The sequence below is a fragment of the Pieris napi genome, chromosome 18 (genome assembly GCF_905475465.1).
Source record: "Pieris napi chromosome 18, ilPieNapi1.2, whole genome shotgun sequence".
Taxonomy (NCBI): domain Eukaryota; kingdom Metazoa; phylum Arthropoda; class Insecta; order Lepidoptera; family Pieridae; genus Pieris; species Pieris napi.
This window is the reverse complement of record NC_062251.1, coordinates 7,612,682-7,629,266: the sequence shown is the minus strand read 5'-3', so window position 1 is coordinate 7,629,266 and position 16,585 is coordinate 7,612,682. Positions and strand designations below refer to the sequence as shown.

The 16,585-nt window shown below is 37.1% G+C and overlaps 1 protein-coding gene and 1 long non-coding RNA gene across 2 annotated transcripts; both read right to left on the bottom strand.

Annotated features, from left to right (window-relative positions):
• Positions 1–92: 92 nt before the first annotated feature.
• LOC125058245 lies at positions 93–9,357 on the bottom strand. The gene is made up of 2 exons (XR_007118359.1): positions 7,825–9,357; positions 93–1,151 (listed from the first exon to the last, which is right to left on the bottom strand). It is a non-coding gene; the product is annotated as an uncharacterized LOC125058245 (long non-coding RNA).
• Positions 4,403–7,064, bottom strand: LOC125058196. Its single transcript, XM_047662235.1, has 2 exons — positions 6,942–7,064; positions 4,403–6,605 (listed from the first exon to the last, which is right to left on the bottom strand). Exon 2 carries the CDS (start codon positions 6,594–6,596, stop codon positions 5,043–5,045), a length of 1,554 nt encoding a protein of 517 aa, XP_047518191.1. The 5' UTR covers positions 6,597–6,605; positions 6,942–7,064; the 3' UTR covers positions 4,403–5,042.
• Positions 9,358–16,585: the final 7,228 nt, after the last annotated feature.

The following is a 16,585-nucleotide window of genomic DNA, read 5'->3' as shown; positions in this document are numbered from 1 at the left end:
GGCTCGCGCGCAATTGGGACGGTTATAGTTTTGGTGATTTGGCTCGCGCGGCGAATACGTAATAATGGACAACGAAAAGTGCCGTTTACTAATTCAATTGTATAGCGCTAAAGAATTTTTGTGGAACAGCAAATCCACCCAATACCACAATAAATCGCTGAGGTATGATGCGTGGGTAGATATCAGTAAGAAAATGGATATACCTATTCCTGACTTGAAAAAGAAAATGACTACACTTTTGGCGTCCTACAGAAGAGAAGAATCTAGAATAGATAAAAGTTGTCGTACTGGTTCTGGTAAGTACCTATTTATTTTGCATTTACAACAAAAAATAAAACGCATTTTGTAATTACGTAAATAATTTTTATTTTTATTACAGCCACAAATGAAGTTTACGTTTCGAAGACTTTAATTTCATGAGGGATAAAATGTGAGTACAAGTTCTAATATCTATTTTGCCAAGATATTGCACCATTGGTAACAAAGTGATGGGCTAGGTGTGAACGTATTTGTTGTGCAAAATTTCCCGCTCTTCTTGGGATATAGTTAAGAGGCAGTAGTGATGTAGGGGCAGTTTCATTTCTCCATGTTATGTAGCAATCTTTGGTTGTAGTAACATAGGTTTGCGTAAAACTCTAAAAACTGAGCTCAGAATCCCGAATGCATTTTCCACACACCTACGTGCTCGAGATAACCTGTAATTAAAGATTCTTTCCTCGGAACCCCTTTCTAGATCTCCTGGAAATGGTTTCATAGTAATATACTATATATACATTTAAAGCAAAAGCTTTGTCCGCTAGAATCACATATGGTACTTTGAAGAATTAGGGCACTTGAAGAATGAATGGAGGAGGAAGTCTCATAGATTTTTCTTCTAGTTTTTTGTATAAGTTTGTATTTTTGAAAATACCGCCATCAGATAGTCTACCTTGACAGCCCACATTTACATACGTAAAACAATAGTCTGCATCGACTAAAGCTAGTAATACTAAACTAAAAAACTTTTTGTAGTTGAAAAATTCTGTGCCACTGTTTATAGGTGCTTGCAACACTACATGTTTGCCATCCAATGCACCTACTGCATGAGGAAAGTCCCATTTGTTTTCGAAATCGTGTGCTATCTGGAACCATTCTTCTTCTGAGTCCGGTACCTGCAACAATTAATTAAACATTGGTATTTTTTTATAGTCGGCAACAGCACAAATTGCACAAAATAATGATACAGGACCAATTACACCTTCTGCTATGGAACAAGAAATAGAACCACCAAGTGACATTATGAACGCTCCAGATAGTCTGAGAGTAAAGAAAAAGAAAAAGGCAAACGCTGAAGAAGATTCCCCTATGCTGAAAAAAGCATTTCAGGTTCTCACTGAATCCGCTGCATCATCTGCTGACCCATATTTTTCTTACGGCCAGCACATTGCTAATGAGCTCCGTAAATATATTTCACGCACGTTAATATGGGTCATAAACAAATCCGGTATGAAAAAAATAAAAAAATAAAAAGTAGTTTTTTTTTTGTTTTAATCAGCATTTATTAAGAAAAAAGATAAAATAATCATGGGAAAAATATTATCAGAGATCGAAGCCTTAATTTGTACTAATAACTAGATATTTTAATTATTAACTATCCACAGAATAGACAACAAAATCAACAGAAAAGATAAAATGTGTATTTTGGCTACGTATAACTAAACTAAAAATGATATATTTCTTAGAATCATAATAATCTGGTTGTATTATACTACTTCAATTTAAAATGAGATAAAAAAATAAACTCTAGTTTAAAAAAAATAATATTATTTTATGTCCACAGAAGAGATTTCTTTTCGGTCGACTCTTAATTAAATATTACTATCAATCAACTATAGCTGAGCTCTACAAATAAAGTGAGAAAATAGATCATAAAACAAAAGATGACGAAACTATAGCGTGTTACAAACGTCATCGCTTATAGTATCCTAGAACTACGCTAGAATATAGGTTCGTCATCTTCGCTGTCAGAGAAGGGATTGAAAACTAGTCTTTTAGCCTGCTGAGGTTGTATAATCAAGTCGTCTTCATCGCTGCCGTCTGTGCGTAATGGATGAATACGTTGTAGAGGAAAAATTACATCTGAATCATCAGAGTCTGATAGGAATCTCGATCTCTTATAGGGACGTGAGATGTGAGGGGGATCCTGAGAAACTGTTTCTTCTTCAGGTGTAACCAGATTTGATCTATAAGTAACTGTAGAAGCATTGGCTGTGTCTACACTTCTCGGAGATATATTTCTTGCGTCAGCTAAACTCACGGGACTATGTGATCGCGTATCAGCGACTGGAACCTTTATCTGACCCATTTTAAAATGTGGACAAACTGCATTTGTAGCACAAGACAGACAACTAAGCCTCCTTACATGTAAAATATTTGGTTCGCTTCGATTCCAAGAAAGTTGGTGAATCTTAAATGTCCCTTTATAAGCATTCATTTTATTTTTGGCGACCATTTCTTGAATATCTTGCACATTTGGATCTCCTATTCCGTAAATCTCTATACCTTTACAATTTTCTTTTAAACATAACATAAGAGAACCATAATCAGGGACGTCTTTACCCATTGCGACTGAATTGTCACATAGCCTTTTGATGCAACCACCCACTCCGTCAGGGGCACCTTTGCCATGACCTTTCTCACTGTAGTGCCATATAATATTGTTGACATCATTTAAATCTTGGCTTATGAAGTTTACAATTAAAAAGAACATAGATTTGTTTCGGTACTGCGTTGTTGGACCGTCACTTAATATGTGTAATTCTGTTAAGTTCGGACTAATTTCTTTGATTCTCTGTAAGATTGGTTTAAGGTGAGCACAGATCATCACAGGATCATGACGCAAATTTTCTGAGATAGAGCACATAGACGTAGTTTGAAAACCATTATTAGGTGATTCAGCATTGCTATAGTAAACGCAAGTATGAAGAGACAATTGAGGCTTAGAGCCACCAAAATGAGCGGACTGAACCTCAGCGCTGTATTTACAATGATAATTTTCTGAGAAATCTATATGCAATAAGCCTTCAGCAGAACTTAATTGTTGTTTACAGGTAAATTAGCTTGGAGAAATTTTTGCGTTTGTAGTAGTGTATGGTCAGCAAATAAAAAAAAAAACAACATTTTATTTTTAGTTTTTATTTTTTTAAAGGTAATATACGTTTGTGGCTGGAGCACACCAAATGCGTACACGTCTACGCATACGCACTACGTACTAATACGGACGTGAAAATGTGTATCCACTGCATTGTAATCTATGGAACTGTATGAGGCAGATAAGCCAGTTCCAAATATTACAAGCAGTGAATGCCGGTTTTCACTTCAGTGAAGACGTGTATGAATTAGGTGTTCTCCGGCCATAAATGTTTTATTCTAATAATTCATCAACCCCAGGCATATCACAATCATCCCCATCCTCGCTTTCATCAGATGAATTATTTAAATTAATTATGATTCGTTCTGATATTGTGTCTAAAGCTGCGTCTCTACCCTGATATTTGTTTTCCTCCTCAATAGCATGCAGACAAACTTTTCTCCATTCCTCTACAGTTATGGCGTTCATTTTTTCTTCAGCTAATGACATTATAACCTTCATATTCATTGCGACATTCTTTTTTGCGACATATGTTTTCACTATCCCCCATATATTTTCTATAGGATTAAACTCCGGATGGTATGGTGGTAAACGCAGCACAGTATGACCGTGCTGTCGTAATATTTCGTCTATCTTGTACTCTACAAATCTCGCCTTGTTTTGCAGAATCAGTTCATATAATTGAGGCTTAAGCAACGTGGATGAATGCTCAATGTTTCGCAATGTCAGCCAGTCAATCATTTGCTGTTTTCTAGAATTACTATTCGGTGCAGGATTTTGTATTGAGTTATGATATGGTGCGTTGTCAACAACAACAACACTATTTGGTTGTAAGTTGGGTATTAATTGAGTTTGAATCCACCTTGAATAGTTGTCATAGTTCATATTGTCGTGGTAATCTCCACTTTTTTGGTTGGCTTTAAACATAAGCAATGCATTTGGTATAAAGCCATCCATACCACCGGCATGAACAATGATTAAGCGGTTGCCTTTCGATATATGTTGCTTCAAACCTGAAGTGCTTCCATCTGACCAAGATTTCGAGAGGGTATGTGATGTATGTATATATGTTTCGTCGGTGTAAACAATTGGTCGGCGTTGTTCACGATATTCAGCAATTTTCATCAAATAATTAATTCGCAAGTATCTAATTTCGTGTTTTTCCATAAGAAGTTTCCGGTTATCTTCTGTTTGCTTCCAATTAAAACCTAATGACATGACGTGTTTTCGTAACGTGCTGACACAACCTTTATAATCGATATCTTCTTTTAATTTTGCGTGCAAAGTTTTCAAAGTGGGAATTTCTTTATTTGTGATGTGGAAGTCATGAATTGTTCTTCTGATAACTTGCTGATCAAAGTTATCGATTACTATTGTAGGTTTACGATTCGGTTTCTTTTTAGGAGATTTAAATGTTACTTCCTGATCTGAAGGTCGACATTTGCTTTCTGATACTACCTTTCTGACGGATGCTATTGAAATTCCCGTTGATTTAGCAACTAATTGAGTGGGAGTCATAATACTGCTCGGGTTGTTATTACACTCATTTTCGAAATATTTGTACAAACAGTACAAAACTTCTTTAGTTTGAGAAGTCAAAGGCTTGCCTCGACCATGTTTTAACACTGGAGCCATTTTTAATTAACAATATAAAGTTGCAACACTTACACACAAATTAAACACTTCAAAAAATATTATAACAATAATAACAAACAATAACAACAATCAACAAATACAAAATTTAACAATTAACGTAATAATTATAATTTTTGAATGAAATGTGTGCTTTATGTTCTAACAGTACCAAGCGACTGACGCCGGACTGCACGTGGCACCTGCGGACAGCGTAAACTGGTTTATTCTGGTTTTGTGCGTGTTTCCACTTTCCACTATCAAGTGACGATTTTTTGCTTTAGATTGAAATATCTCGGAAACGGTGCGTCCTAGGCCAAAAATAAATTTTGACCCCCCCGTAGACCCCCCGGAGTTTTAAAAACCTAGATGAAAGGAAAAAAAAATATATATCGGTCTCTCCTCTTTGAAGTTTCACTTCTATCGTGTGTGAATCGCGCACACACCTTTTTTTTATAAAGTCAAAACCTTTTTTTTTAAATAAAAACTTGTTTTTATTGATAACAAAAATCAGAGTGTTGCTAGGGATAAGTATAATATTAAATAGTAATGTTAGGATATCGAAACATTTTTGTATAGGCCAGAACGATATAGTGGAAACGCGCTCTAAGATCTGAGTAATATACACACCACTACATATGCAAAAATTTCTCGAGACTAATTTCACTATAACTGTTTGGATTGATCTTATTTGATGAATCATATTTGCTACATGTTGCATGAATAACGGTAAATTAGAATGTAATAACTTCACTAGAGAGCCTTTCATAGTTTTAACAGTTTCTTTCAAACATTTCTTGTATTTTTTGTGTTCGCCTTTGACAATAACATCTACATTTTTAGTGACCCATCTATCATAAGTAATGTAATCGTTTTCATTAAAATTATTAATCACAAGTTTCTTATTTCGGCAGCTCTGACACTCTCTCTCTAAACATTTAGGATTCAGTGTATTATTACAGCACAGTACCTTAACAGCATCAGAAGCAGATCGGTAAGAGACAACTTTCGCCTTTTGAAGTGATCGAATGATTTGATCATTATTTTCATGCAAAGTACAAAGACACGTGTTTCTTGCTGATGTTTTCGGAAACAATACCCAAAAAGGACGATATCTACGAAAAGTCTGGTATGAAATCTTAATCCCTGTTTTGCTTTGGAATATCACATGTAAGTTTAAGAGTGTGTCATTCAGTAAACGAATTTGCCGCTTGCTTTTCTTCCGGGTTATTGTCTCATTTTTCTCTGATGTTAATCTACTGTATTCATCTTGTATTAAAAAATCATACACAGCTTTTCTGACGTTTGTTCTCAAGGCTTTATTTTTAGGACTAGCCACATTCGACGCTTTCTGCTTTCTTTCTTCTAGCCTCCGTATTCGCATTCTATATTTTTTTATTTGTTTTGCCATATGTAATACCTTTTTCTTTAGAGTCTCATTTTCAATTTTTTTTTCTCTTTTGTTCCGAGCAGCTACTGCACGTCCGACTTCAATTCGGGAGAATGATGAAGATGGACTTGGTGGTGGAGTATTTTCTTGTATGAGAGCGCTGGTAGCTTTTCGCATCTTTAGTAATTGTCGTCGTTTCTTTGATTTTTCACGCCACATTTTTCTTATTTCTCGCTGTTTTCTGGGTGTATAATCATCGATAGTTTTGATTTCTCCTCTGTCCTTTTTCATATGGTACCTTTCCCTATCTTTTTTGCGTATCTCTTCAACAGCAGCTTCAGTTAATTTTGCCCGCGCTCGGCGCATACTTAATTTTTTTTGTACACGACGTCTTATCTTTTTTACTTCAGCAGTCAGATGTCTATTTCTATTTGTTCTAGGCATCTTGATTTGCTGAAACAATGACAATAAACCACATACACACCAGGCTAAGAATTAAACAAGCATAATGGGTTAATGCAACATAATATTGGCAAAAAGCATACTAAGTTTCAATAAGAGTCACTCTTGTGGACACAGACTTTTCTGTGGCAGAGTCCACAGAAAAGACTATGTCCACAAGAGTGACTCTCCACAGAAAAGTTTGTCCACGGAAGGGTAAACCAATCAAAACAAGCGGTATAACACGTGGCATTTATAGGTTAGCTCGTAACGCACCTTGTTTTTGTAAATGGACGCCAATAACAATAGCTATAAATAGATTTACGTATATTTCAATAAAACACTTACCGTACCATAGAAGTCACAGAAAAGTCGCAACCATCTTTGACATTAAAGTAAAACAATTACTAATAGGCGAGATTTGTATTTTAAATAACGGAGCGCTTGCATACACTGCATGGACTAAGCTATACTTGAACTGACAGATTGAAATGTTGCCAGTTAAAATAAATATTCTACGGTTGCGTTCCAATTATCGACTCTTCATAATCAACTTATTTGGACCACGGAAGGAGGCGGCGGTACCGATAACAATTTGTTTATGTATCATAGTTCGAAGGAATTTTGGTTTAAATATTATTTATAGTGGAATACTATATTTCGATTATATGAATAACAGATAAAATAGGCGATGTATTTCAAATTTTAAATTATTATATTTTAATTTTGTTCATGAAGTTCGAAACCTAGGCTGGAAACGATCCACGGAAAGGTACCAAAAGGCTGTTTTTATTTTAATATTTTTAAAAGTAATAATACGAATATAAAAATTTCCATGCGCGTCAGTTATATGTACTTATAGTAAATAATGGAAGGTAATAATATGACTGGTTTACATTGTTTTAGTTAATTTTGAGACAACGCACACATTTTTTAAATGTTCTGTTTATGACCCATATACGTGAAGCAAGCTATTAACAATGTAATATTTGAAGCTGACTTAGGAAAATATTCTAGTTATGGGTGTTGTACCCAAAACTCACAGTCACACTACACCTCAACGCCGTCTCCTCTGGCCTCGACTCCGTCTTCTCAGATTCCAGACACTACTACTGCTGAACGTAAACCAACGACATTGCCTATGGACGATTTTTTCCCCTAAATAATAATAAAAAATATATCAATAAATAAACATAATTATTAAAGAAAACTACATATTTTATTTACTCACCTTTACCCAGTCTTTAAGTGCATCGCAAAGTGCATCGCAAACTTCAGGAATAATTCTTGAAATTGACTGTTTAGATACTCGAAAAAGGTATTGCAGGCTAGTATAGGAGTCTCCAGTTGCCAGAAATCTTAAAGTTATTGCTAATCTTTCAGTAACTGATATTGCCTCTCGAAATTGCGTATTCATTTTCATAACACTTGGTTCTATTAATGATTTTATTAATTCGAACTCTGCAGTTGACACTCGCGTAAATTTTTTTATAGTGTCTTCAACGGCTTCATATCTTATGTCTTCCAGAAGTTTCACGCTATATAGCGATCTATTAAGATATAAGTTTTTCATCCACCAACGCCTTTTTCTTTTATTTTTTTTACAAATAAGATGGTGAATCACAATGAAAGCGGCAGCCGCCCGACCACGCGCGTCCATACTCGCAGGTTTACAAGAGTGAACTGGTCTGACTATCTGCCGCGATCTGTTTGTGATCGATCGCCTGCCGCGCGCGGCAGTCACGTCCAACTAAATTTATACCAACATATTGGCTCGCGTGGCAAATGAAGGTCAACTATGGTCGAACATTGGCTCGCGCGGCTGCCGCGCTTAATTTATACGCAGCTTTACGTTAGGTATTTTAATGGCGAGGGAAGTGTTAGTTGGCAAAATGCGCAAATTAATTAGTACAGTAGTAGTATCTAGTCTAGAGTCTAGTTAATGTGAACGAGTACCTCTTCTGTATCTTCAAACGGGTCCACCAATATCGATAAGCTCCTTTGTTTATTAATAATTATTATTATTTTATTTTTTATCCCACTCTCGGTCCGATATACTACGACTCATTGGTCTAGTGGTTAGTTTAACGATAATGTTACGTCTTTGTTCTCTCTTATGGCTTTTTTAATTACCCTTTTAACAGGACGAACTGCATTCTCTGCCGCCCCATTCGATGCCGGGTGGTATGGCGCTGAAAAAATGTGCTCGATACCGTTACTATTTAAAAATTGTGCAAATTCCTGACTTGTATATGGTGGCCCATTGTCAGAGACGATCAGTCCATGTGTATACGTGACCAAGGCTTATCCGGCCATGGCCAAGGACACGGCGCATGTCGCGGTGGCATATCCGCCTCCGCTGCGCATACCCCGCACCCCCGGCACATAGCTTCTATGGCCTCGTCCATCCCTGGCCACCACACATAGCTTCTCGCAAAAGCTTTGGTTTTTACGATCCCCATATGAGCCTCATGTAACACTGTAAGTACCTTTTCCCTACAAGACTCCGGAATTACCACCCTATGTCCCCATAAGATGCACCCTAGTTCCTCATATAATTCCTGCTTACGATTATAATAAGGTTGTAATGTCTTGATTTCACAATCAGTTGGCCACTCCGTACGTATATACCTTATTATTCTGCCTAACAAGTGGTCCCGACCCGTTTGTTTTTTAATTTCATTATAATCTAATAAAACAGCGTTTTGTGCGAAATGCAAAAAAGTTTGCTCCGGTACCTGCCTTGTTTGTTTGTCTACTGCGCTCGCCGTGGGCCAACGTGACAATCCGTCCGCTCCATTCTGTTTTGATGGGATGTATTCTATCGTGTAGGTATATGCGGACAGCTTAATCGCCCACCGCTGCAACCGGCTAGCGGTCATCGATGGAATACCTTATTTGGGACCGAAAATTGTTACTAAAGGCTTATGGTCGGTGCGTAGCGTAAAGGACCTCCCATACAGATAATAATAATAATAATAATAATAATAAAGCCTTTATTTCGTTCCATACCATTTACATTACATGCTAGTTTTTTTTAGTTTAGTTGTACTAAACTAAAAAAAACTAAATATTTTGTGTTAATGTGGTTAGTAATACAGTATATGTAATATTATTTAGTAATTTAATATTGAAATAAATGTTAGTATTATTAGTACCATATTTTATTTTCCTAGGTATGGATCCCTATCTTGGGTATAGGCCTCCTCTAGCCGCTTCCAGTCCTCTCTGTCCTGACCTCTGATCATCCATTCTTTTCCGGCAACATGGACAATGTCATCGACCCAGCGTTTCTGAGGTCTGCCAACTCTCCTTTTTCCCCTTGGACCTAGCCATTTAGTAGCTGTAAGTGTCCATCTATCATCTTTCAAGCGAGATATATGTCCTGCCCATTTCCATTTTAGCTTCAGTGCATGCTTTAAGGCATCTGTAACTCTAGTTCTTTCTGTTATTGTTTCGTGTCTGATTTTGTGTATTCTTTTTAATTTTAGCATACTGCGCTCCATTGCTCTCTGACATGTCCTTACTTTACTTTTGGTTTTGTTATCAAATACCCATGTTTGGCATGCATATGTTAGGCATGGTAGTAGGCAAGTGTCCATTACAATCTTTTTGTATTCTGAACTGTAATTTCCTTTCAGAATCTCCTTATGTGACCAGTACCTGTTCCAGGTAATGTTTATTCTCCTGCAAATTTCCTTGTCATTGTTAGTGGTGTCAAACGATACCTGCTTCCCTAGATAGATATATGACTCTACATACTCTATTATTTTGTCATTTACTTTTATAGGTTTGTGCAGGCTATTTGACATGATTTTAGTTTTGTTGGGGTTCATATTCAGACCTACTTTTTTACTTTCCACATCCAGGATTTGCAGCATTTTTTCCAGCGCTGATGCAGTGTCACTAAAAACAGCTATGTCATCTGCGAATCGGAGATGTGTTAGGTGCTGATTTATTAACGGTATGCCCCTGCTTCCCCAATCAATATTTTGAAAGACACTTTCTAGGACTGCTATAAATAGTTTTGGGGACAGAGGATCACCCTGTCTTACGCCCCGTCTAATGGGAAACTCTGCACCTTTCGTTTCTAGTTTTATTCTACTTGTGCTTTTAGAATATAGGTCTTTAATGATTTGTATATATCTATCTTCCACTTTATTTTTTTCCAATGTCTGCCATATAGATGTGTGTGTTATGCTGTCGAACGCTTTGGAATAGTCCACAAAAGCTATATAGAGTGGTCTATTGAATTCCTTATATTTCTCTATAAGTTGTTCTAAAGCATGGATGTGGTCCACAGTTGAGAAACCTGAACGAAATCCTGCCTGCTCCATTGGTTGGTTGTTATCAATTGTTGTTGTTATTCGACTAAGTAGGACTGATGAGAATAGCTTATAGATGGTGGGTATCAAACTAATTGGTCTATAGTTAGCAATATCCAACGGGTTTCCTTTTTTGTATAGTAACACAATGTCTGAGTGGCACCACTGTGTAGGGACATAGCCTTGTTCCAGCACTATGTTAAATAATTTTGTTATGATACTAGTTAGTATTGGTGCTCCGATTTTTATAGCCTCATTAGTTATATAGTCAGGTCCTGGACTTTTGTCAGGTTTTAGTTTGCAAATATATTTATGTACGTCTTGTTCATCAATGGCTTGTAGTATTTCCTCCGAATTCTTGGTGGTTGGGCCAACTGCTCTGTCATCCTGATGTTCGTAGAGGTTTCTATAGAATTCAGTAGCACACTCCATGATTCCTTTTCTAGTTTTCATTTCTCTGTGTCCATTTTCTAGTTTTGTTATCCAATTTTTGTGTGTGTTTAGCTCCTTAAGCCCCCTCTTCGTACTTCGATATTGCTTTAGGTTTTTTTCCAAAATATGTTTTCTGTGGTTTTTATAATCTTTTCTTATGGCTTTATTTGTTGCTTTGAATAAATTCTTAAGTTTGATCTTATCTTCCTTGTTTTTAATTTTTTGTTTGATTAAAATTGAGCGTTCATTTATTAGTTTTTGAGTAGATTTGCTAATTATTTTATTTGTTTTGTGGTCTTTATCTATTTTTAGGCTTTGTTTAATTATTAATTCTAGGGCGTCATAGTAAGTTTGGACATCATTATTATTATATATCTCTTTAAGGCGGGAATTAATATTATCACTTAGGTTCTTCAAATACTCTGATTTGTCGGTTTCAGGAGATTTTGGTAACATTACAAATTTCTTTCTTGATAAAGTTGGTGTTGTCAGTATTACAGAGGCTCTGACTAATCGATGGTCAGATGGAAAATCTATTTTATTTATAATTTCCATGCTTATTATGCACTTGGGGTGATTACTCATTATAAAATCTATTTCATTTTTTGTTTGTCCATTAGGCGAAATCCAGGTCCATCTACGACTAAGTTTTTTCTTAAAGTAAGTGTTCATTATACAGAGCTTGTGTTCAAAGGCATATTGGATTAGTCTTTCACCTCTCTGGTTACGCTTGCCATAACCATAATTGCCTAGTATAAGTTTTTCTTTATGTTTGGGTTGACCAATCTTAGCATTGAAATCTCCTAAAATCAATACATTTTTGTCAGGTGTTTCATGGGCTTTTTCAAGTTCTTCATAGAATTTATTGATTTCAATTTCATCTGCTTCTTCGGTTGGTGCGTAGACTTGGATGAGTGATATGCAGTGTTCTCCAAATTTCATGCGCAACAGGGCTACCCGTTCAGATATACCAGTGAACTCGATAATATTGGCTTTGTGTTTTCGACTGATAAGAAACCCAACTCCATATAATCCAGGTGTGTTTCCCATGTAACAGAGGATGTGTTCATGATGTTCTTCTATATTAGATCCCATTTTTCTGACTTCTGCTAATCCTAATACATCTATTTGAATACTTTTCAATGAGTGCACAAGTTCTATCAATTTTTCTGTTGATGCTAAAGTTCTCACGTTGTAAGTTCCAATTTTCAACACTCTTGTATGTTTTTTGTTTGTTGCTAGAGGGTTTTGGTCTGATTCCCCACGGGGACCAGCCGGATTGGGGAATGTTTTTCTAAATGTTTTACTTATATTTTTATGTTCTTTGTTTATCCGGCTGTCGAGTTCCTATGTTTGTTTTGATGTGAGGGTAGGGGTGGTGAGAGAGTTACTTCTTCCTCGCATCATGTCAAAGGCGTTTGACCTGCTTGCTTTTGTTGTTGCTGTGGGTTGCAAATTGCTCTTTTGGGCGTATTTTGGTGGTGAAATTGACATAGAACGCTCGCGTTTGCGTTTCTCTTTTGTTTGTATGCTATCCCTAGATGAGTTTGTCATATTTCAATACTGCATACTTTCCCTTCTGTCTTTCTTCTATCAACTGTTGTTGGAGTTCCCTTCTTTTAGTTAGTACATTTTTAGGATAGTCTTCATTTAAATAGATTCCGGGCAGCTTTTTCTTATTTCTCATGATTTGTTCTTTTTTCCAAGCATGTAAAAGAGAGATGATAACAGGTCTTGGTTTTTCGTTATCTACCCCCTTTTTTGCTAGGCGGTATATATTATTGATGTCGTTATGGCCGATATCTATATTTATTTTTGATCGAATCATTTCAGTGACTATTTCTATTAGATTTTGTTTTGAAATCTCTTCCTCTTTAAATCCAAAGGCTATAATATTATTTTTACGGTTTTCGCGCTCTAAATTATCAATTTTCTCGCGTAGGTTCTTGTTTTCGGATTTCAAGTCTGTTATTGCTTTTACTAAAGGGTTTAGTTTCTCCTCCATTTTTTGCATAATTAAATTCGATTGTTTTTGCATTTCTCTCTTCATGTCATCAAAAAGTGCTATAAGATTATGATCCATTCTTTACGATCACGAATCGGAACTTACAGATACAGATACGGATGCAATTTTTCGAAACAGTAAACAATAGCTAAAGCTTCTCGATCTATTTGTGAGTAATGTTTTTCCGCCGCGGTGAGTGCGCGGGATACATACACTACGGGCCGTTCTCGCCTACCTGAGTCGCCACTACTGCTATCCCCCTCACACCACTGCGTGAGCACGTCGCCTATACCACGAGCGCTTGCGTCACAAGTTAAGAACAATGGTTGATGCGGATCATAGTGGGCCAGTACGTCTGCGCTAATTAAAATATTCTTAATGTTTTTGAACGCTTTTTCACACTCTCTATCCCAGTGCCACTACGCGCCTGTTTTTAACAGGTTGTACAGCGGGGCGAGTGTAGCGCTCAAATTATTAATAAACTTGGCATAAAAATTAATTGTGCCTAAGAACGCCCTCAGATCCGTTACGTTATTGGGACGGGGAATATTTATTATTCCCGTAATTTTCTCGGGATCGACTCTTATTCCATCTGCCGATATTAAGTATCCTAAATATTTTACCTCACTCATCATAAATTAACATTTACTTTTCTTAAGCCTCATTCCATTATTTAATAAGCGTTGTAACACTCTTTCTAGAATTGCTTAATGTTCTTGTGTATTAGACGTTCCGATGATTACATCATCTAAAAATACCCCTATGTTGGGAATATCGTTGAAAAGATTTGTCATTATCCGTTGAATAATACCGGGGCTGGAGGATAACCCGTATACTAATCTTTTGTACTTATATAAACCCTTGTGTGTGTTGATGACTGTTAAGTTATCAGGGTCGTTGAGTTCAATCTGGTTGTAAGCCTGCGATAAATCGATTTTTGAGAAAATCCTAGCACCGTTTAATCTCACCAATAGATCATCGATGCGCAGCAACGGGAACCTATCAACTATCAGAACCGGATTTAGTGTTACTTTATAATCGGCACAGATACGGAGTTCATTGTCAGCCTTACGCACAAGAACGAGGGGAGTCGCCCAGTCCGCGCTGCTTACATCTCCCGCAGATAAAGCGTCGGTAGCGACACTCATCGCTGCCGTATCCCGCGGCTCCGCACGCATAACAATTGTATCTTGAGTCACCCTGTCCTTTCCGATCCGGCCCCGACGACGCTGCCGGTGCGCGTGCGCCACCTCGCCCCCGGTGGCCCGGTCCGCTCCGCCGCGCGGAGTGCGCGTTCACGGCGTTCAGCGCACTAGCCGCGCTGCCGGTCTCGCTGCCGCCACCCGTCGTCTTTTGTTCCACCGCCGCTGCATCTTTTTCTGCCGCTTCCATTGCACAGGCTGTGGTTACTGCTTTTCCATACACCAAATTCTCTTCCGCGAATAACCTTTGTCTGATTAATTCACTCCGCAACCCACAAATCAGCGGATCTCTTAGGTTATCTTCTAAAGCAGTTTTAAATTCGCAATATTTGGCCATTTTCTTCAACTCCGAGAGATATTGCGATATCGACTCACCCGCATTTTGTAGCCTCTGTCGAAAATGATACCTTTGCGATATAAATGATGGTTTCGGTTGTAAATGGTTTTTAATCACGCTTACAACTTCTGTGTAGGTTTTTGAGCTTGGTAAATCTGGACTAGTCAAATTACTTAATAATTCATAAGACTCATCTCCCATAGCCGCGATTAAAGTGGGTAGCCACAAATCTGTTTTCACCTCATTCACTTTGAAGAACATCTCCGCTCTTTCGATATACAAAGTCCAATTTCCAGTCCTTACATTAAATTCCGTCAATTTCCCGATCGGCATTTTGTCTAGAAACTATTAACTTTTTACGAAAACCAATCCTCGTCGCCACTGAGATAATAAAGAAACGACGTGTAATACGAATCAAGGTTTATTGGTGACTGACGCACAGCACACTACAATGGTACATTTAGGTATCTCAATTCGTGCGCACGCACACACGCGCTTCACTCATACACTACAGTTAGTACCCCTGACTGCGAATCCATGGGTCCCGGGTTCGATCCCCGGCTGAGACGACCATCGATGTGATGAGCATTTGGTGTTGTCCTTAGGTCTTGGGTGCTTAAATATGTATTTATATGTCTATATATCTATAATATGTATGTATATCCGTTGCCACCGTACCCATAACACAAGCTTCACCAGCTTAGCATGGGACTAGGTCAATTGGTGTGAATTGTCTTTAAAAAAAAAATAGCGTACCGCGTATTCAACAACATACCTAGTAGGTATGTCTTAACGAATATGAACAGAAATACGACGCAAAAATATTTAACCCCTGAACATTATTACACTGCACACAACATTAAAATTGAGGCCAATTAGAACCATAGTGGCCTAACTAATTTTCAATATTGAGTTTATGATTTTTTCCACTTCAAATTGATCATGTTGATAGAACCAGAGTGGCCTAAAAGTGATAAAACGAATGTTCACTAGATAGCAGTATAAACACTGTTACGGTATTTAGTTTGTGATCTAAATTTGAGGTAGCATATTGGCCTAAGTCAGGCCACTATGGCTTAAACCCTCTTTAACTCCACTGTCACGATGACATTAGTTAGGCCATAATGATGAAGTAACAATGTATGTGTGGGATAAAACTATAGCTTCTAGGGGTCCTCAGGAGATTGGTTCCTGCTTGTTGCGTTTCATCAAAGATAAAGTCAAGACTAAAAAGTTAATTATGTACTCAGACCAGTGCAGTGGTCAAAATAGAAATATTAAAATGGCTACTCTTTGCCAGTATATTGTTGCCCATACAGATTACACAGTAGATAACATAGACCATAAGTTCTATGTCAGTGGGCACTCATACTTAGCATGTGACCAAGATTTTGGATTAGTAAAGAAGAAAAAGTTTTTCAAAAATATTTACTTACCTGATCACTGGACTACTGTTATTAAGGTAGCTAGGGACAGTTACCCATTTGATGTCATAAAAATGACAAGGGATGACTTTATTTCAACAAAAAAGATGGAGAGTAACATTACCAACAGGAAGATAACTACCGAAAAATCAAAGGTACAGTGGCTCAGCATGTAGTGGCTTTTGTTTAATAAAATTTATTTTATTTATTTATCTATTTATTTATTCAGAAGATTCACAGCACAATACAGAAATAGATGTATATGTA